Source organism: Chiloscyllium punctatum, chromosome 12, assembly GCF_047496795.1.
Source record: "Chiloscyllium punctatum isolate Juve2018m chromosome 12, sChiPun1.3, whole genome shotgun sequence".
Taxonomy (NCBI): domain Eukaryota; kingdom Metazoa; phylum Chordata; class Chondrichthyes; order Orectolobiformes; family Hemiscylliidae; genus Chiloscyllium; species Chiloscyllium punctatum.
This window is the reverse complement of record NC_092750.1, coordinates 1,114,475-1,137,035: the sequence shown is the minus strand read 5'-3', so window position 1 is coordinate 1,137,035 and position 22,561 is coordinate 1,114,475. Positions and strand designations below refer to the sequence as shown.

Here is a 22,561-nt window from a genome sequence, read left to right as displayed (position 1 = left end):
GAAGGCGCTTCAGTCTGTTTTGATAGTATGTGTTTGTCGTCAATTGGTTTTTCCTCCTCTTTTCCCAATCCTCTGGTTTACCACAAATCTTTGTGGTACCAAAAATATCGCAAGAACATTGTATGTTTTTTTTCTTTGAATTTGATACCGTTCCTAATAACCATGGTTGATTTATCCCCTTCCTAGAATCCTTCTCCCTCACTAGGATATATCTCTGCTGTGAGTTGTGAATTATTTTCCTAAACGTCTGCCATTGTTACTCACCATCTTTGTGGCTAAACTTGTTTCCCAGTCCACTCTAGACAACTGTGTCCCCATTTGTTTGTAATTACCCATATTTAAATATAACCTAAATTTCTCACTCTCTTACTGAATACTAAATTCTACTATATTATGGCCACAGTTTCCTAGGGATCTTTTGCTGAGTTTATTTATTCAATCTGCTTCATTATGCATTACTGAGTCCAAAATTTCTTAATCCCTGGAAGGGCTTTTGCCCGAGATGTTGATTTTACTGCTCCTCGGATGCTGCCTGAACTGCTGTGCTCTTCCAGCACCACTAATCCAGAATCTGGTTTCCAGCATCTGCAGTTATTGTTTTTACCTAATCCCTGGTTAGATCCAGGACGTACTATTCTAGGAAATTGTCCCAATTACTCTGTGATTTCTTTCTCGTAGCTACCTCTGCCAACTTAGTTTTCCGAATCTGCATGAAGGTTGAAGTCAGCAATGATTAATGCAGTGTCTCTTTTACATGCATGCATCATCTCCTGATATATTTTCTGTCCTACAATATAGTTGTACTTCAGAGGTCTCTAGACTGCTCAAAGCAGTGCCATCTTCCCTTTATTTCTTACCTTCACCCATATGGATTCGATATCATCTGATCCAAGCTCATTTCTTAATGTCATACTTCTTACATCTTCACTAACAAAGATACCCCACCACCTTTTTTTTTGCTGTTTGTCCTTTTGAAAAGTCACATAGCTCTCAGTATTAAGCTTCTAGCTTTGATCTCATTGTAGTTAGGTCTCTGATGGCTTTAAGATCATGCCCACTAATTACTATTTGTTCTATTAACTCACTTATTCTGTTCTGAATACTATGTACATTCAAGTAAAGAGCTGTTAATTTTGCCTTTTCACCATTTTTCTCCTTAAACCCTATTTGCCGCTATCTTTTTTAATCTTCGCTGCCTATCCCACTCTGAGTATTAGTATCTCTCAATGGCTGCTGTAGTGACTTTCACTTGCCACTGTCAAAGCTCTCTACCATATAGTTTAAAGACCTCCCTTCAGCCCTAGTTATTTGATTTTTCCATGGCACCTGAGCTAGCTTAGTTCAAGAGAAGCCTGTCAGAGAAGTTCCCTTCTACCCCAGCACTAGTGCCAGTGACCCATGTAATGAAACTCATTCAACCCACACCACCTTTGAGCTGCACACTTAACTCCTTGACTATTATCTTGGAGTTTCTGGTCTTTTAACTTGCCTCCCAACTGTTCACATTCTTCCAGCAGAACTTCTTTTCTAGTCTTATCAATGTCTTTAGTGCCAATGTGAATGTTGACAACTGAATCTCTCCCCTCCCAGTACAAGTTCCTCTCCAATCCTGAGGAAATGACCTTAACCCTGACACCGGGCAGACAGTTCAGTCATCGAGGCTTTTGCTCACTGCTGCAGACAACATAGAGTTTGTTGTATTTGTAGTTTCCCCAATCATGTAGCATGTCCATCATTTTCAGATAACCCACTTTAACCACTTCAATCAAACCAGCCTGAACCACACTTTCAGGCAGTATGTTCCAGAACACATCTGTTTTTTACCAATTATTTTAAATCTGTGTCCTTTGTTTTCAATCCTTCCATAAACAGGAATAGTTTATCATGATCTGCTCTGTCCAGACCCCTCAGGAATTTTGTGTCTGTCAAATCATTAGATTTGTGAACACTCTCTGCACTTTCATATCCTTCACATTCACCTAAGGATCCAAACACTGACCCCTCGGGAACTCCATTACAAGAAATCCACTGACCAAAAAAGCATGTATTAGTTGTTACTCTGTTCATGTTAATTGGCCAATTCCTTATTCATGTTGCTACTGCTCCTTTTATTCCATGAACTAAACACTGCCCACAGTTAGAGTTTTGAGAAGATTTGTAGCTCAGGTTGAGGCTCTGGATGTAGGTTTGCTCGCTAAGCTGGAAGGTTCATCACTGTACTAGATAATCTCATCAGTGAGCCACCGGATGAAGTACAGGTGGTATGGCCCGCTTTCTATTAATGTGTTTAGGTTGCCTCGAGTTGATGATGTCATTTCCTGCTCTTTATCTCGGTGGATGGTAAATGGGATTCAAGTCAATGTGTTTGTTGATAGAGTTCCAGTTGAAATGTCATACTTCTCGGAATTCTCTTGCATGTCTCTGTTTGGTTTGTCCTAGGGTGGATGTGTTATCCCAGTTTGCCCAAAGTGTGTGCCATTGTATGAATACCATTTAAAAATTCACGTACACCTCATCAACCCTCATTAACCCTCTTCAAACCACTGCAGCAAATTAAATCAAATTTTTCCTTAAGGAATCCTTGCTTGCTTTCTTTAACCTACTCTTGTCTGTGGTTATTAATTTTGCCCTGAATAATCGTTTCTAGATGTTTCCCCATCTCCAAAGTTAAACTGCTTGGCATGGAGTTGAGGGCTCAATTCTGCAGTTCTGCAGCACTTACTGAGTCTTGAGGAAAACTGAAAAGTTTTGGCTGGTGCATCTGCAATTTTCTTTCACTTCCCACATTGGTTGGATGCATCTCGTCAACAGTGGTGCACTATCCACTTCAAGCGCACACAGCATATTCAACGCCACCTCCTTTATCAGTTTTAAACTCGAGTATCTGAATTTCCTCCTTAATCATTGCCTTCATAGCATCAACTTCCTTCATAAAGGATTCCTTTCATGCATCAGCTATGCCCTCTGCCTCAAGAGTAAATCTGTGTTTTGATCCTGAATCAGCCCACTTCTTCCTTTACCACCTTTTTTTTGTATGTCTATACAATTTGTTTCCTTCCAGTCTCTTCTCATACACTCTTTGCTTCTCTCATTTGCTTTAACGCCTCATTTCTGAGGGACATTTTGCCCTATTTTCAGTTGTAATTCCATTCGACATCTATCATAAACGATGTTTTCTTCTTTGTTTTGTATCTGTAATGAGTAAAACACTCTCTCTCTCTAATGAGTAGATTTCACAAATGGCAGTGTAAATAACCATGTCCCCTCTCTTTGTGATATTGAATAGGAGTTAATATACTAACCAGCGCACCAAGATATCTTCCCTGTTCTTCACATTATGCGTTCGCTTCCACCTACTTGAGAGGGCAGATGGGGTGGTCAAGAATTTGACTGCGCAGCATTTTAGTTCTTCACTGGATCTAAAGCCCTAAATTATAAATGGTCACTGTTTCAGGGGAATTTGAGAGACTTCTTTGCCCAGTCAACAGTAAGAATATGGAGCTCACTCCCACAGAGAGTGGTTTCGATGGATAGAATAGATGCATCTAATGGGAAGCTAGAGAACACATTCTGGAGAAAGGAATAGGAAATGTGTTAATGAGATGAACTGAACAGAGTGGGAGGAGGTCTCTGTGGCATGTAAGCACCTAGACCAGTTGGGCGAAATGGCCTGAATTTGCTCCAGATTCTATGTAAATAAGATTAACCAGCATCTTAAAGCAATTCACAAATTAGACAAAATCTGACATTGAGCAATAAATGAGATGGGTAAGAAATACTTAGTTGAAGAGATGAGTTTTTGCCAATCATTGATGAGAGAGGTGTAGAGGTTCTGGAGGGTGACCACCAGTGGTGGGGACAAAGAATGGGACGAACACAGATGTGTAGAATCTTTCAGCACAAGAGGAGGCCATTGGTCTATTGTATTGTGCCGCTTTTTGAAATTGCTATCCATTTTGTGCAACTGCCTCTTATTTTTGTTTGGCTAGGATATTGAGAAGACCATTCAGCCCATTGTATCTGCTGAACCATTCAATACTATCGTAATTGATTAACCACTTCAATGCCTTTTACTCACCTCATCTCCGTAACCCTGTGCACCACTGGTAATCAGAAATTGATCAATCCCTACCTTAAACATACATAGTCATAGAGATGTACAGCATGGAAACAAACCCTTCAGTCCAACCCGTCCATGCCAACCAGATATCCCAACCCAATCTAGTGCCACCTGCCAGCACCCGTCCCATATCCCTCCAAACCTTTCCTATTCATATACCCATCCAAATGCCTCTTAAATGTTGCAATGTACCAGCCTCCACCACATCCTCTGGCAGTTCTTTCTATACATGTACCACCCTCTGTGTGACAAAGTTGCCACTTAGGTCTCTTCTGTCTGCCCCTCATCACCCTAAACCTATGCCGTCTAGTTCTGGACTCCCCGACCCCAGGGAAAAGACTTTGTCTATTTGTCCTATCCATACCCTTCATGATTTTATAAGTCACCCTCAGCCTCTGACGCTCCAGCCTCTCCCTGTAGCTCAAATCCTCTAACCCTGGCAACATCCTTGTAAATCTTTTCTGAACCCTTTCAAGTTTCACAACATCCTTCCGATAGGAAGGAGACCAGAATTGGACATGGTATTCCAACAATGGCCTAACCAATGTCCTGTACAGGCGCAACATGACCTCCCAACTCCTGTACTCAATACTCTGACCAATAAAGGAAAGCATACCAAACGTCGCCTTCTCTATCCTATCTACCTGTGACTCCACTTTCAAGGAGTTATGAACCTTCACTCCAAGGTCTCTTTGTTCAGCAACATTCCCTAGGACCTTACCATTAAGTGTATAAGTCCTGCTAAGATTTGCTTTCCCAAAAAGCAGCACCTCGCATTTATCTAAATTAAATTCCATCTGCCACTTCTCAGCCCATTGGCCCATTTGATCAAGATCCTGTTGTAATCTGAGGTAACCTTCTTCGCTGTCCACTACACCTCCAATTTTGGTATCAACTGCAAACTTACTAACTATACCTCTTCTGCTTACATCCAAATCATAAACAAAGATTGAGCTTCCACAGCACACTCTGGTAGAGAATACCAAAGGTTAACAACTCTCAAAAATATTTTCTCTCAAAACTAAGTGGCATCCCATAATTTTTAAATCGTGTCCTCTGTTTCTCCCCAAGGAGGCAACATATCTTTCCTTCCTCTACCCTGTCTCTCCTTTCAAATATTTTGTAACCATACTCCTGTGCAATTGAAGCAAGAATTCCTACTCCTGTGCTCCATTCTTCAACAATAAAGGCCAACATTCTTTTAGCTTGCTGCACCTGTGTATTAGTCTTCAACTTATCAACAAAGGCACCCTGGTTGCTTGTACATTGACATTTTCAACCTCCTAATATTTAAGGAATAGTCTGCATAACTGTACCTTGTACCAAGTGATGACCTCATGTTTTCTCACATTATATTCCATCTGCCATGTTCTTGCCCATTCACGAAGTCTGTCCTTCTGAAGCTGATAGCTTCATAACAGACATTTCCACTTGGCATTGGATCATCCACACATCTTGTGAATATTACATTTGGTTGCCATCTTCAAGCCATTAGCAATCTGCTGGGCCTGGATGTTTTCTGTACTCTACTAGTCACAACCTGCCAACATGAGAGTGATTCATTTATTCCTTTTTTTCCTGTTAACCAATCATTAATCTATGACAGTATGTTACTTCCTATCTCATGTGCTTTTCTTTCTCTACTCATCTTTCTATGGTGGACTTCATCAAAAGCATTCTGAAAATGTAAGTATGTCACACCTATCGGCTTTATAAATTTTGTTAGTAATGTCTTAAAAGCTCCCGAGTTAATCAAAGGCAATTATACATTTGCAAATTGTACTGACTTTATCCAATCACGTCATTATCACCCAAGAATCTGTTTATCCCATCCTTTATAAAAGGTTCTGATTTTTTCCCTCCTGTTGATATATGACTAACAGCTCTGTCATTGTGTTCTCTCTCGCTCCATTCTTAAATAGAGGTACCATTTGCTGCCATCCAATCTGTAGTGATTAATCCAAAATCGGTGGACTTTTAGAATGTAATTGCCAGTGCATTGACTATCCAGCCTCTTCTTAAAATAGTGAATCAAATGGGTTTTTCTGACAATCAGCCAGAGTTTCATAGTGAGATGAGAATTTTAATTCTAGATTTTTTTTCATATTGAATTCAAATTCCACCATCTGCCATAGCAGATTTGAACCCAGGTCCCCAGAGAATTACTAGGGTCTTCAAATGAAATGTCAACCTCCCCTAGAAGTTAGAAATGTTAAAAATAGAAAAGAGGAACACCATGAAAAGCTTGAAACAGTTATTGGAGACTGTGAGCCAGTGTTGAGGAGAGGTGAGGGCCTTAGTGGTATTATCTCTGGACTGTTAATCCAGAGACTCGGGGAAAATTCTGGCAATCATGCTTGAATCCTACCAGAGCAGTTGGTGGAATATGAATTCAATAAAAATCTGGAATTGAGTCTAATAATGACCATGAGACTATTGCTTGTAGAAACACCCATCTGGTTCACTAATGTCCTTAAGGGAAGAAAACTGCCAACCTTATCTGGTCTGGCCCACATGTGAATCCATAGTCACAGCAATGTGCTTGACTCTTAACTGCCCTCTGAGCAGTTTGGGATGGGCAACATCCTGTGAATAAATGTTTAGAAAGTTTCGAGTGAACGGAATTTCGGTTGGCATGGCTTTAGGCCTGAAATGAGTTAGCAGAGTTTTGGATATGGAGGGTGTGATGGGAGTTTCAATTAAAGCAAACCATTTTGAATACTTGACAGCATTGGTACACAGGAAATTGGGCTGTGAGCAAGTTAATATATACAAAATAGAGAGAAGTGAAAAAGGCATCTTGAGAGAAATTAGGGATAGGCAACACCTGGTCTTGGCAGCGTTGTCAACATTCCATAAACTAACTAACTTAAAAGAGGAGCTGGGCACCATGGTGTTTAGGAGAGTGATATGTGGAAGGCCAGGGGAAATTTTCCCAGAGATTTGGTTTGTTTGGGAAGAGGTGTTACAACAGGAACAGCTGAAACATTGGTCAGGTCTTTGTGACAAAGATGTTTGTGAGCTCGCACTTTTATTTGTCATGGCATTGTTACAGAGAGTAGTGTTTATTTCCTACTTGTAATTATCCTTGCAGAGGTGATGATGCATACCTGTGTAAGAATATAGAACTAGGAGCAGGAAGTGGCCATTCAGCCCCTCAAGCCTGCTCTGCTACTTAATGCGATCATGGTTGATCTTATCTCTGCCTCAACTCCGCTTTCTTTCTCATGCTCTGTAACCTTTCAACCCATCATTAATTAAAAATCTGTTAATCTCCTGAAATGTACTCAACATCCACCGAACTGTGGAGAAATGAATTCCAGATTCCCAACTCTTTGCGAGAAGTCATTCCTCCTCCTCCTCCTCCTCTGTTTTAAATCTGCTTCCCTTTATCCTAAAACTATGACCCCTCATTCCAGATTACCAGATGAGAAAGCATCTCTCTGCATTTACTTCTTCAATCCCTTTAGCATTTTACATGCCTCAATTTGATCATGTTTCATTCTTCTATGCTCGACAGTGTAGGCTTAAACTGCTCAGTCTCTCTTCATAAGACAAACCACTTATCTCTGGAACAAGCTAAAGGACCTCCCCTGCATTGCTCCCTCATACATCCCTCTTCAAGTAAGGATATCAAAATTGTATACTTTCCAAGTATAGTTTCCTTAATTCATTGTACAGTTGCAGAATACTTTCTCCTTTTAATACCCTATCCCTTTAGCAGTGATTGCCGTGTTCTATTTAGCGCCCTTATTACTTGCTGTACTGCATACTCATTTCATGTAATTCATGTGTATATGCATGGGCTCATGGATTACAGTAGTCAGTCTGGTAAAAATACTCCTATAGGCGTAGGGTGGAGTGCAGGATTTTAACCCAGAGACAAGGAAGGTATTTCCTAAGTTGGGATGCTGTGTCAATTGAATGGGAATTTGCAGGTGCTGTTTCCAGGCATTTGTTGCTCTTCATTTGCTATAGAAATTACAGGTTTGGAAGGTGCTGTCACCTAGCATTTTGTGAGCTGCTACACTGCATCTTCGAGAGATGCACATCTTGCTACTATAGAGAGTAAATGTTTAGAGTGATGGATGGAGTTCCAATCAAGCAGACTGCCTTGCCCTGAAAGTTGTCAAGTTTCATGAGTGCTGTTGGAGCTTCACTCATCTCAGGAAGTGGAGATTGGCTTTGTCTTGTGCCTTGAAGAGTCAGGAGGTGAGCTACTCAATTATTGACATTCAAAGCAGAGCACCCAGCAATATTGCAATCCCACCTGGCAGCTGCAGATTGAACAGAGCCATTTAATTCCTATCTAGTATGATCCTCAAGGGGAGCAGGCTTAAAGTCCATGCTTGGAATTCCCAGCCTCTAATACCCACAGAATTTATGTGCTGGTTCTACTAAGTTTCCTGTCAGTGGTAATCCCCCAGGATGCTGATAGTGGGAGATTCCATGATGATGATACAGGGGGAATGATTATTGCTTGCACTGTGCTGCAAATGTTACTTGCCTGCACCTGAATGTTTGTTTTGCTGAATACAAGCTTTTGTTCCAGTAAGGGTGGACTGAGCTGTGAGTGCTGAATATTGAAATGGGGAAGAGCAAGAGGAAGGCTTAAACAAGCAATAGGTGTAATGTGTCAGAAATGAGAGAAATTGACTTCTGTGGGCACTATTCAAGAACATGCGTGATGTCCATATTCCAGTGTAACTTGTAAAGAGGTGTAAAAAAAAACAGTCACTAGCACTCGAGCGGATAATCATGGCTGAGGAGCAGTTCCACTGAGCAGCTGATGTACAATCTTTTCTACTTGGACAGATTGTGTTGGAATACAATGTGTCACTGCTGTAGCTCACAAAATTGCTTATTCCGTGGTTGGTTCCATCCAGATACTACATCGTATTGAATCTTTTTTTAAAAAGGTATTGGTTTCTTGCTGAAGGCTCTCTCTTTAAGGTGGGACTCCTTGTTTGTAAATTCATGCACCCTATTTATAGGCTATTCATTTTGAGCCTGCCCCCTGAACTAGTTCATATTTTTCTCTTGCTGGTGTTTAGACATAGAACAGTACAATGTAGAACAGACCTTCAGCCCTTGGTGTTGTGTTGACCTGTAAATTAATCTAAGCCCATCCCCCTACACTATCCCATCATCATCCGTGTGCTTATCCAAGGATTATTTAAATCTCCCTAATGTGGCTGAGTTGACTACATTGGCAGGCAGGCATTCCATGCCCTTACCACTCTGAGTGAAGAACCTGCCTCTGACATCTGTCTTAAATCTCTCACCCCTCAATTTGTAGCTATGCCCCCTCTTACAAGCTGACATCATCATCCTAGGAAAAAGACTTTCACTGTCTACTCTATCCTCTGATCATCTTGTATGTCTCTATCAAATCCCCTCTTAGCCGCCTTCTTGCCAATGAGAACAGACCCAAGTGTCTCAGGCTTTCCTCATAAAACCTTCCCTCCAGGCCAGACAACATCTTCGCAAATGTCCTCTGCACCTTTTCCAATGCTTCCACATCCTTCCTGAAATATGGCAACCAGAACTGTACACAATATTCCAAGTGAGGCCCTAGTAGCGTTTTAAGACCATAAGACATAGGAGTGGAAGTAAGGCCATTCGGCCCATCGAGTCCACTCTGCCATTCAATCATGGCTGATGAGCATTTCAGCTCCACTTACCCGCATTCTCCCCGTAGCCCTTAATTCCTCTAGACAACAAGAACCTATCAATGTCGGCCTTGAAGACATTTAGCGTCCCGGCTTCCACTGCACTCCGTGGCAATGAATTCCACAGGCCCACCACTCTCTGGCTGAAGAAATGTCTCTGCATTTCTGTTCTGAATTTACCCCCTCTAATTCTAAGGCTGTGTCCACGGGTCCTAGTCTCCTCGCCTAACAGAAACAATTTCCGAGCATCCACCTTTTCAAAGCCATGTATTATTTTGTACGTCTCTATTAGATCTCCCCTTAATCTTCTAAACTCCAATGAATACAATCCCAGTATCCTCAGCCGTTCCTCATATGCTAGACCTGTCATTCCAGGGATCATCCGTGTGAATCTCCGCTGGACACGTTCCAGTGCCAGTATGTCCTTCCTGAGGTGTGGGGACCAAAACTGGACACAGTACTCCAAATGGGGCCTAACCAGAGCTTTATAAAGTCTTAGTAGTACATCTCTGCTTTTATATTCCAACCCTCTTGAGATAAGAGGGTTTTATACAGCTGCATCATGGCTCTGGAACTCAGTCCCTCTAACAATAAAACCTAACACGCTGTATGCCTTCTTAACAGCACTATCAACCTGAGTGGCAACTTTCAGGGATCTATGTACTTGGACTCCCAAGATCCCTCTGCACATCCACACTACCAAGAATCTTTCCATTGACCCAATATTCTGCCTTTTTATTCTTCCCAAAGTGAATCACCTAACATTTATCTGCATTGAACTCCATTTGCCCCCCCCCCCCTCAGCCCAGTTCTGCAGTTTATCCAAGTCCCATAGAACATAGAACAATACAGCACAGAACAGGCCCTTCGGCCCACGGTGTTGTGGCAAACATTTGTCCTAGCTTAAGCACTAATCCATGTACCTATCCAATTGCCACTTAAAGGTTGCCAATGTTTCTGACTCTGCCACTTCCACAGGCAGCGCATTCCATGCCCCCACTACTCTCTGGGTAAAGAACCTACCCCTGACATCCCCCCCCCCCCCCCCCCCCCCCCATACCTTCCACCCTTCACCTTAAATTTATGTCCCCTTGTAACACTCTGTTGTACCCGGGGAAAAAGTCTCTAACTGTCTACTCCATCTATTCCCCTGATCATCTTATAAACCTCTATCAAGTCACCCCTCATCCTTCGCTGTTCCAATGAAAAGAGGCCTAGCACTCTCAACCTATCCTCGTACGACCTATTCTCCATTCCAGGCAATGTCCTGGTAAACATCCTCTGCACTCTCACTAAAGCTTCCACATCTTTCCTAAAATGAGGTGACCAGAACTGCACACAGTACTCCAAATGTGGCCTTACCAAGGTCCTGTACAGCTGCAACATCACATCACGACTCTTGAATTCATTCCCTCTGCTAATGAATGCTAATACACCATAGGCCTTCCTACAAGCTCTATCCACTTGAGTGGCAACTTTCAAAGATCTATGAACATAGACCTCAAGATCCCTCTGCTCCTCCACCTTACTAAGAACCCTACCGTTAACCCTGTATTCCGGATTCTTATTTGTCCTTCCAAAATGGACAACCTCACACTTGACAGGGTTGAACTCCATCTGCCACTCCTCAGCCCAGCTCTGCATCATATCTAAGTCCCTTTGCAGCCGACAACAGCCCTCCTCACTATCCACAACTCCACCAATCTTCGTATCGTCTGCAAATTTTCTGACCCACCCTTCGACTCCCTCTTCCAAGTCATTAATAAAAATTACAAACAGCAGAGGACCCAGAACTGATCCCTGCAGAACTCCACTTGTAACTGGGCTCCAGGCTGAATATTTACCATCTACCACCACTCTCTGACTTTGACCGGTTAGCCAGTTCTCTATCCAACGGGCCAAACTTCCCACTATCCCATGCCTCCTGACTTTCCGCATAAGCCTACCATGGGGAACCTTATCAAATGCCTTACTAAAATCCATGTACACTACATCCACTGCTCTACCCTCATCCACATGCTTGGTCACCTCCTCAAAGAATTCAATAAGACTTGTAAGGCAAGACCTACCGTTCTCAAATCCGTGCTGGTTGTCCCTAGTCAAGCTGTGTCTTTCCAGATACTCATAAATCCTATCCCTCAATACCCTTTCCACTACTTTGCCTACCGTGGAAGTAAGACTAACTGGTCTATAATTCCCGGGGTTATTCCTATTCCCTCTTTTGACCAGGGGCACAACATTCGCCACACTCCAGTCCCCTGGCACCACCCCCATTGACAGTGAAGATGAAAAGATCATTGCCAACAGTTCTGCAATTTCCTCTCTTGCTTGCCACATAATCCTAGGATATATCCCGTCAGGCCCGGAGGACTTAACTATCCTCAAGTTTTTCAAAATGCCCAACACATCTTCCTTCCTAACAAGTATCTCCTGTAGCTTACCAGTCCGTTTCTCACACTCCTCTTCAACAATATGGTCCCTCTCATTTGTAAATACTGAAGCAAAGTACTCATTCAAGACCTCTCCTATCTCCTCCGACTGAATACAGTCTCCCACTACTGTCCTTGATCGGACCTACCCTCGTTCTCATCATTCTCATATTTCTCACATACGCATAAAAGGCCTTGGGGTTATCCTTGATCCTACCCACCAAAGATTTTTCATGCCCTCTCTTAGCTCTCCTAATCCCTTTCTTCAGCTCCCTTCTGTCTATCCCGTATCCCTCCAACACTCTGTCTGAACCTTGTTTCCTCAACCTTATGTAAGCTGCCTCCTTCCTCCTTACAAGACATTCAACCTCCCTCATCAACCAAGGTTCCCTCACACGACCATCACTTTCCTGCCTGACAGGTACATACATGTCAAGGACACGTCGTATCTGTTCCTTAAAAAAGTTTCACATTTCAACAACATCCTTCCCTGACAGCCTGTGCTCCCAATTTATGCTCCTCAGATCCTGTCTTGCAGCATCGTATTTACCCCCCCCCCCCCTCCCCCATTGTAAAATCTGCCCTGTTGCACACACCTACCTCTCTCCATAACAAAGGTGAAAGTCACAGAATTGTGGTCACCATCACCAAAATGTTCACCCACTAACAAGCCCATCACTTGTCCTGGTTCGTTATCAAGTACCAAATCCAGTATGGCCTCCCCTCTAGTTGGACAATCTATATACCAAGTTAGAAAAGCTTCCTGGACACACTGCACAAACACCGCCCCATCCAATCTACATGATCTAAAGAGCTTCCAATCAATATTTGGATGTCGTTGAAATGTCCCCCTGCAACTTGCAACATTCTTCCATACTGTCCACCATTCCACCGAATTTAGTGTCATCTGCAAATTTACTAACTCATCCACCTGCTTCCAAGTCATTTATAAAAATGATAAACAGTAGAGATCCCAAACAGTTCGTTGTAGCACACCACTCGTAACCGGACTCCAGGCTGAATATTTTCCATCACTCACCACTCGCTGCCTCCTTACAGAAAGCCAGTTTCTAATCCAAACTGTAAATCACCCTCAATTCCATGTCTCTGCATCTTCTCCAAAAGTCTACCATATGGAACCCTATCAAAGGCTTTACTGAAGCCCATGTACACCACGTGAACTGCCCTACCCTCATCCACATGCTTGGTCACCTTATTAACAAAACTCAGAGGTTTGTGAGATACAACCTGCCCTTGACGAAACCATGTTGGCTATGTCCAATCAAATTATTGCTTGCTGGATGATTATAAACCCTATCTCTCTTTTATAATCCTTTCCTACAACAGATGTAAGGCTCACTGGTCTATAGTTACCTGGGCCATCTCTACTGCCCTCCCTGAATAAGGGCACAACATTTGCAATCCTCCAGTCCTCTTGTACTAAACCTGTGGACAATGACGACTCAAAGATCAAGGCCAAAGGCTCCGTCATTTCCTCCCTAGCTTCCCAGAGAATCCTTGGATAAATCCCATCTAGCCGAGGGGTCTTATCTACTGCCACACAGTCTAGAATTGATAACACCACCACCTCCTTACTAACCTCAATCCTTTCTAGTCTAATAGCCTGTATCTCAGTTGTCACCTCTACAATATTCTCCTTTTTCTTGAGTGAAAACAGATAAGAAATATTTCTTTAGCATATCTCTGATCTCCACAGGGTCCCCACACAACTTCCTACTTCTGTCTTTGATTGGCCTTATTCCTACCAGAGTCATCCTTTTATCCTCACATAGCTATAGAAAGCTTGAGGGTTCTCCTTTATGCTACCTGCTAAAGACTGCTCATGTCCCCTCCTCACTGCTCTTAACTTTCTCTTTAAATTTTTCCTAGCTAATTTACTCTCCGTCGCCTCATCTTAACCATCTCGCCTCAACATCACACAAGCCTCCCTCTTCTGCTTAACAAGAGATACAAATTCTTCAGTAAACCATGGTTCCCTTATCACTTCCTGCCTGACAGGTACATCCAAATTAGGGCATGCAATATCTGTTCCTTGAACCAGCTCCACATTTCCATTGTCTCCATTCCCTCTATTTAGCTAACCCTTTCTATGCCTTCTAAGTCTTGCATTATAATTCCCCACCTCCCATCTATAACTCTTGCCCTGTGGCATGTATGTATCTCTTTTCATCGCTAAACTAAATGTAACCGAATTATGGTCACTCTGTCCAAAGTGCTCACCTACCCCTAAATCAAACACCTGGCCTGGCTCATTACCAAGCACCAGATCCAGTGTGGCCTCTCCTCTTGTCGGCCCTTCGGCATTCTGTGTCAGGAAACCCTCCTGCATACATTGGACAAAAACTGATCCATCCGACGTACTAGAGTTATAGTATTTCCGGTCAATGTTGGGAAAGTTAAAGTCCCCCATAATGGCCACCCTGTTCCTTTCGCTCCTACCCAGAATCGTTTCGCCAATCCTCTTCTCAATATTCCTGGAACTTTGTGTGGGCCTATAAAATAATTCCCAGTAATGTTCTTCTGCAACTGTACAGGGCCCTGGTGAGACCACACCTGGAGTACTGTGTGCCGTTCTGGTCTCCAAATTTGAGGTAAGACATTCTGGCTATTGAGGGAGTGCAGCGTAGGTTCACGAGGTCAATTCCTGGAATGGCAGGATTACCTTACACTGAAAGATTGGAGCGACTGAGCTTGTATACCCTTGATTTTAGAAGACTGAGAGGGGATCTGATTGAGACATATAAGATTATTAAACGATTGGGCACTCTGGAGGCAGGAAACATGTATCCGCTGATGGGTGAGTGCCGAACCAGAGGACACAGCTTAAAAATACGGGGTAGACCATTTAAGACAGAGATGAGGAGAAACTCCTTCACCCAGAGAGTGGTGGCTGTGTGGAATGCTCTGCCCCAGAGGGCAGTGAAGGCCCAGTCTCTGGATTCATTTAAGAAAGAGTTGGATAGAGCTCTCAAGGATAGTGGAATCAAGGATTATGGAGATAAGGCAGGAACAGGATACTGATTAAGGATGATCAGCCATGATCGTATTGAATGGTGGTGCAGGCTTGAAGGGCAGAATGGCCTACTCCTGCACCTATTGTCTATTGACCTCTCCTCCTGTTTCTTACCTCAGCCCATTCCACCTCAGTAGACGGATCCTCGTCAAATGTTCTTTCAGTCACTGTTATACAATCCTTGACTAAGAAAGCCACATCTCCCTGATCTTAATGAAAGATCTAAACAATGAAACCTGCAGCATCTATTCCTGACCCTGCTGTATCCATTTCTCCGAAATAGCTACCACATCGAAGTCCATGCTGCAAGCTCACCTACCTTATTTTGGATACTCCTGGCGTTGAAGTAGACTCGCCTACCTCTTGCAAAAATGCCATCCCGTATTCCCAATTCCTCCGCCTCCGCCGTGTCTGCTCCCAGGAGGACCAGTTCCACCACAGAACACACCAGATGGCCTCCTTCTTTAGAGACTGCAATTTCCCTTCCCACGTGGTTAAAGATGCCCTCCAACGCATCTCGTCCACATCCCGCACCTCCACCCTCAGACCCCACCCCTCCAACCGTAACAAGGACAGAACGCCCCTGGTGCTCACCTTCCACCCTTCCAACCTTCGCATAAACCAAATCATCCGCCTACATTTCCGTCACCTCCAAAAAGATCCCACCACCAGGGATATATTTCCCTCCCCACCCCTTTCCGCCTTCCGCAAAGACCGTTCCCTCCGTGACTACCTGGTCAGGTCCACGCCCCCCGACAACCCACCCTCCCTTCCTGGCACCTTCCCCTGCCACCGCAGGAATTGCAAAACCTGTGCCCACACCACCTCCCTCACCTCTATCCAAGGCCCGAAAGGAGCCTTCCACATCCATCAAAGTTCTACCTGTACATCCACTAATATCACTTATTGTATCCGTTGCTCCCGATGTGGTCTCCTCTACATTGGGGAGACTGGGCGCCTCCTAGCAGAGCGCTTTAGGGAACATCTCCGGGACACCCGCACCAATTAATCACACCGCCCTGCGGCCCAACATTTCAACTCCCCCTCCCACTCTGCCGAGGACATGGAGGTCCTGGGCCTCCTTCACCGCTGCTCCCTCACCACCAGACACCTGGAGGAAGAACGCCTCATCTTCCGCCTTGGAACACTTCAACCCCAGGGCATCAATGTGGACTTCAACAGTTTCCTCATTTCCCCTTGCCCCACCTCACCCTAGTTCCAAACTTCCAGCTCAGCACTGTCCCCATGACTTGTCCTACCTGCCTATCTCCTTTTCCACCTATCCATTCCACCCTCCCCCCACCCCAGACCTATCGCCTTCATCTCCTCCCCCACTCACCCATTGTTCTCTATGCTACTTTCTCCCTAACCCCACCCTCCTCTAGCTCATCTCTCCACACTTCAGGCTCTCTGCCTTTATTCCTGATGAAGGGCTTTTGCCTGAAACGTCGATTTCACTGTTCCTCGGATGCTGCCTGAACTGCTGTGCTCTTCCTGCACCATTAATCCAGAATCTGGTTTCCAGCATCTGCAGTCATTGTTTTTACCTCGCTTCAAACCAGCTTGTTGTCTGTCAGTGCACTCCTGTGACTGTGAAATCCTATCTGTCTCCCTACTCACATCCTCCTGTGCACTGGAACTGCGCCACAGGTTCCCATCCCCCTGCTGAGCTAGTTTAAACTCACCAAAAATCAAAGATTTAACACCTTTTCTGGGAGGGGCATGATCCATTATTTGATTCAGCTTGAATTGGCTTTATCTAGTTTGTTACATTGACAATAAATGTGTTATTTAAATTTCAGGTTCACCTTGATGCAATTGTGATTTTTAAAAATTGTCTTGTTTCCATTTTTAAGATTTGTAGTTCAGGTTGAGGTTGTAAGTTTGCTTGCTGAGCTGGAAGGCTTGTTTTCAGATGTTTCGTCACCATGCTGGGTAAGATCTTCAGTGAGCTTCCCATGAAGTCTCACCAGAGGCTCACTGATCATGTTGCGTGCATAGTGATGAAACGGCTGAAAGCAAACCTTTTAGCTCAATGAAAAAGCTTACAACCTGTCTTAAAACATTTCACGCTGTGGCTTTGTCATCACTGTTCCAATGAAATTTCATTTACTGATGTTGTCTGGTGTGACGAGATGAGTCCTGATCATGGATAGTGTAGCAGTGACATTTGTATTAATTGGTCCATCCAACTTTAGTTGATTTTAAGATTTTAAAATAATGTTTGAATAGGATGTGTATAAAATAACACACTCACTGAAGCACAGAACTCAGCAGGAAACTTGAAGTATATCTGCTCTCCCTGGAGGATCATTACCAGATCAGAGTCAAATGGCACTGCTCAATCTGCAGCTGCCAGGTGGACCTGCTGTATTGCTGGATGTTGATATGTGACCAGCAGTTGGTTGTGCACTTCCTTGATTACCGTTTGAAAATCTGTTTCCCATGTTGCGGCTATTATTTACATTTTTTGCGTGATCCCTGCTTTAGATAGGAAGGATAAGACATTTTGATAGGCTTCTTGGAAATTCTACTTAAATGCAGTAGAGGAATGAGAGGGATCTTGCTATGCAGGTGCATCGTGACATTTTGATTGGTGCAGATTTTTAAACAACAGATAACACCTGCATTTATTCTAACAAAGAAGAAATGGTTATATTTGTATCAAGCTTTGTTTAGATCATACTAACATACTCTGTGCAGTTTGATATCTTCTTAAAAGGTATAGAGGCACTAGAGAAGATACTCAGATTTAAAAGTGTTGTTTTGAGTATGAGGTCCTACCTAAAAATTTGATAGGTGGTGGCTCTGTCTCTAGAGAGAAAAGATTGAATAATGACCAGACAGAAGTCTTTAAAATCTCTTGAGGTGCAATGGTACTATCCTTACCCAAGGGCCAGCAGGTGTGGGTTCAAGTCCCACCTGCTCCAGAGTGGTGTCATAACATCTCTGAGCAGGTTGACTAGAAAAACAGATTTAACGATTATTTTTTAAAAAAGGAAGGTAAAGATAGTAATAATGAAGGAATGCAATGAAAGTTGTAAATAAGCTAGCGAAGAAAACACTTTGCCAGAGCATGATAAAAGGCTGATTGAATAAACTTCAAATTTTGTCCATCAGCGGATTGTTATCAGCTTGGAAGAAACTGAGTTTGATAGAAGAAAACAGCAAACCTTGGCAAACGGTGCTTTTTCTGCAGAGTACAGGGTTATGGTTTAAGGGTGGCACAATAGATAACATTGCTGCCTCAGCACAAGGGCTCCACCTTTGATTCCAGTTTTCGGTGACATATTTCTATGTGGATTTCCTTTGGGTGCCTTGGTTTCCTCCCACAGTCCAAACATGTACAGGTTAGGTGGCTTGACCTTACTAAATTGCCCTGTACTGTCCACGTTAGGTGGTTAAGCCATGGAGTAAAACACCCGGCAGGGTTATGGGGATGGGTGGGTTCAGGTGGTATGTCCTTTGGAGGTGCAGCCTCAGTGGCCTCTGTCTGCACTCTAGTGATTCTGTGAGGATGGAGAGAGAGTTCCTAAGTTGGTCATGGTCTGATGGCTTCGAGTTGTCTTGTACATGGCTCCAGATTGGTTTTCAGCAGGCTGAACAATCTGCTAGCTGTTGCCAACCAATGCTATTTTTTTTGTAACTCTTTGGCTCCAGTTTGTTTGCAAACTAAACGTCAGTTATTGTTTGAATAAGCAACCATATAAGTTATGCTTAAAATGAGTGTTTGATTAACTCCTTTCAGACATGCAGTGACACTCTCGCCATCCTCAGTTTTTAAAACTATTCTTTTCTCATTTCAGTCCACAATTAAAAATAGAGTAAGTTTAAAGAAGTTTGCTAGACAGATACATGATATCTGTTGAATTCATGACAGTTTTTTCATTATTAAGGCCCTAGACTCATTTAGATGATCAATTCTCCCTTACTACTTCCTTTTTAAATGCTTACAGCAACTGATCTAGTTGATATTTCTAGCCAGCTTTCCCTTATACTGTAACTTTTCCCTCCATAATCTTTTCATCATTTTATTATTTTGTTCAATTTTCTGATGCACCTTTGTTGAATTAAAATGCTTTTCTTTTATTTTTTATTACATTGTTAACTAAGGAAATTAAGGGTATGCTGAGGCTTTCCCTTGGAATCTTTCTTTGAGTGTTCTAATTTATCCCACACAATGTAGGGAAAAGCCATTTTAAGCGTGTTCATCTTTCCTTCAGCGATTGTTGTAAACTATGACTTTTAATTGATAAGTCAGAGGTCTTCTTTAAGTGAACTATTTACACCTGGGTTGAAAAGTTAACTGAAGAGTGCACAGGTTCAAGGCGAGAGGGGGAAGTTAAGGAGAGAGAATTTTCACACACAGGGTTGTGAGTACCTGAAATGCACTACCAAAGAGGTGATGGAAGAAGCTGGCAGGTTAGTAATGTTTAAGGTGTATTTTGATTGACACATGAAGAGGAGACAAACAGAGGGACAGAAACCACACAGAAGCAATCGGTAGCAGGCCTAAGTAAGGATAAGGAATTGACAGGCTTGGTGGACCAAAAAGCCTAAACCTGTGTTGTATTGTACTGTTAGGGGGTATATATTTATGATAGGCTTTTGAGGGAGTGCATCAGAAGTTTTCCAAATTTAATCCCTGGTAGTGTGGGATTTATGAAAACAGATTAAAGAAGCTGAGTTTCAGGGAGAGAGAGATGTTGTCATTGAAACTTTTAAAATTCTTACATGCATTACATGGTAGATGTAGATGAAGTGTTTTCCCTGGCTAAAAGCCAGCGACATAATACCAAACTAAGGGGCATTCTCTTAAACACTGAAATGAGGAATCTCTTCATTGGAAGGGAAGTTTGAATCTGTATTTCTGTACCTCAGAGTTGTGGAAGCTCAGTCATTGAGTAGGTGTGCAACATGAGGGAGATGGAGACTGGCATTGAGGTAGAAGCTCAGTCATGATCTAATTGAATCGCAATGTGGAGCTGAAGGTCTGAATGAATGGTTCACTTTTATTCCAATGTAAATTCTCCTCCAGCTCTACCACTCTGACAGTGAATTAATGTGATTTATTTCCAAGTTAGAGTCAAAACCCTGCAAGTGTGGGTTTTCTTACACTCTGTGGCCTGCAGCAGTTCAAGAAGGCAACTCACCGTCACATTCTGAGGGGCAGTTGAGTACGGGCAATAAATGTTGGATATTCCTTCAAAGAATTTTTAAAAATACTTCTGGGCAATAATATCAGTGTGTTTAATTAATCCAATAGCCTGTTTGCACATTAAGCCTCTGCTGAGGGGAACATTGCAAACTTGGTAGCCCCACAGATGACTCCAGTGGAAATTGCATGGATGAGTTGGACAGAAGGGTCTTTTTCCATGCTATACATCTGACCCTATGACTCTAACCATGGCATCTGATTGTATCTATGATACCGAATAGACAAGTTCTAATCAAAATTTTAACTTTTTAAAATACTTAATCCATTTTAATTGAGAAGTTTAGGTTTTGTGGTGGATTTTGGGGGAAAATTCTTGTGTTAATAAGGTTCAAATTTGTGCCCATCAGTACTGACTGACTACTGCTGTGCTTATTTGTCAGTACTGGAAACACCTTGCTCTCTTCCATTGTTGTGGTTTAGGATGGTTTCAAGTTGAAATCATTCTTTAAAAATTAAATATGTTTTTGTTTTTCTAAACCTTTATCTAGGAATCCAGGGAAACTGTAACCATGAATAACTCGTTGGATAACACTATGTCATTTGAGGAATATATTCGATTGAAAGCACGTACTATACCCCAACATCGAATGAAAGAATTCCTGGAATCACTAGCTGCCAAAGGACCAGAGGCACTACAGGAATTCCAGCAGGCCACCATGACTGTGTACCAGCAGGGTGGCAACTGTATCTACACAGACAGCACTGAGGTGGCTGGCTCCCTGCTTGAGCTTGCATGTCCTGTAACATCAACTGTACAACAGCAGGAGCATCAGATCCAGCAACAGGCGCAGCAAATCCAGGTATGAGTGCAATATACTAAGATTTTTATACTATATATTTGGTTGTTATAGTGGGAAATTGAATTTAAAAATTAATTGTTAAAAATAACTAGCTTTAAAACTGAGGCTGCAGGTCAGGTTCATGTATCCTTGTCTGTCTGTTGTGTGGTAAATGTGCACATGGGAACTTTTCAAGTGTTTGCAGATGCTACCAAGTGACAGCAGATAAATAAAGTGGGTATTCGCAAGTATAGATCAGGTTGGGGTTGAGGGGCACTTCAGAAATAAGTCTAAGAAATGGGAGCCAAAACTCTTTCTGGAGATTTGCCGATGATCAAACATACAAAAATAGAACCATGCCAAGGTATACTTCACTGGTCAACAGAGGCTAGGCCTTTTGGGAGAAAACTTGAAGTGGCTGGGATAGGTTATTGAAAAGGGATTGAAAGCAGTCTTGAACATGGCAAAGAACAGTACCTGAGGAGTGGGACCATTTACATTAGATTGATTATAACTAGCAGTAGATAATCCCTGGCCAATTTCTCAATTTGAACATTGGTTCTTTTGACCATTCTATTTCAAACATGATCCATTTAGGTCACTGAATTGCTTCAGTGGATGGCTGCACCGTAAGTGTACCCACACTGTAAACTCAGTTAAACAGAAGCAGTTTGGTAATGCAATTAAGTTCATAAGACATAGGAGCGGAAGTAAGGCCATTCGGCCCATCGAGTCCACTCTGCCATTCAATCATGGTTGATGGGCATTTCTACTCCACTTACCCGCATTCTCCCCGTAGCCCTTAATTCCTCGTGACATCAAGAATTTATCAATCTCTGCCTTGAAGACAGTTAGCGTCCCGGCGTCCACTGCACTCCGCGGCAATGAATTCCACAGACCAACCACTCTCTGGCTGAAGAAATGTCTCTGCATTTCTGTTCTGGATTTACCCCCTCTAATTCTAAGGCTGTGTCCACGGGTCCTAGTCTCCTTGCCTAACGGAAACAATTTCCTAGCGTCCACCCTTTCCAAGCCATGTATTATCTTGTAAGTTTCTATTAGATCTCCCCTTAATCTTCTAAACTCTAATGAATACAATCCCAGGATCCTCAGCCGTTCCTCATATGTTAGACCTACCATTCCAGGGATCATCCGTGTCAATCTCTGCTGGACATGCTCCAGTGCCAGTATGTCCTTCCTGAGGTGTGGGGCCCAAAACTGGACACAGTACTCCAAATGGGGCCTAACCAGAGCTTTATAAAGTCTCAGTAGCACAATGGTGCATTTATATTCCAACCCTCTTGAGATA

General features: G+C 42.8%; 1 protein-coding gene across 3 annotated transcripts in view; it reads left to right on the top strand.

Moving 5' to 3' along the window:
• Nucleotides 1-22,561, top strand: part of LOC140483541 (transcriptional regulator QRICH1-like) — a 70,643-nt gene that overhangs the window by 7,622 nt on the left and 40,460 nt on the right. For 2 of the 3 annotated variants that reach the window (XM_072581729.1, XM_072581726.1), the window contains exon 2: nucleotides 20,962-21,273. In XM_072581729.1, coding sequence (XP_072437830.1) covers nucleotides 20,983-21,273 — 291 coding nt within the window. In that variant the 5' untranslated portion in view covers nucleotides 20,962-20,982. Of the gene's footprint in view, nucleotides 1-14,814; nucleotides 14,834-20,961; nucleotides 21,274-22,561 lie in introns of those variants that run through there. The other variant, XM_072581727.1, reaches the window with a different exon arrangement.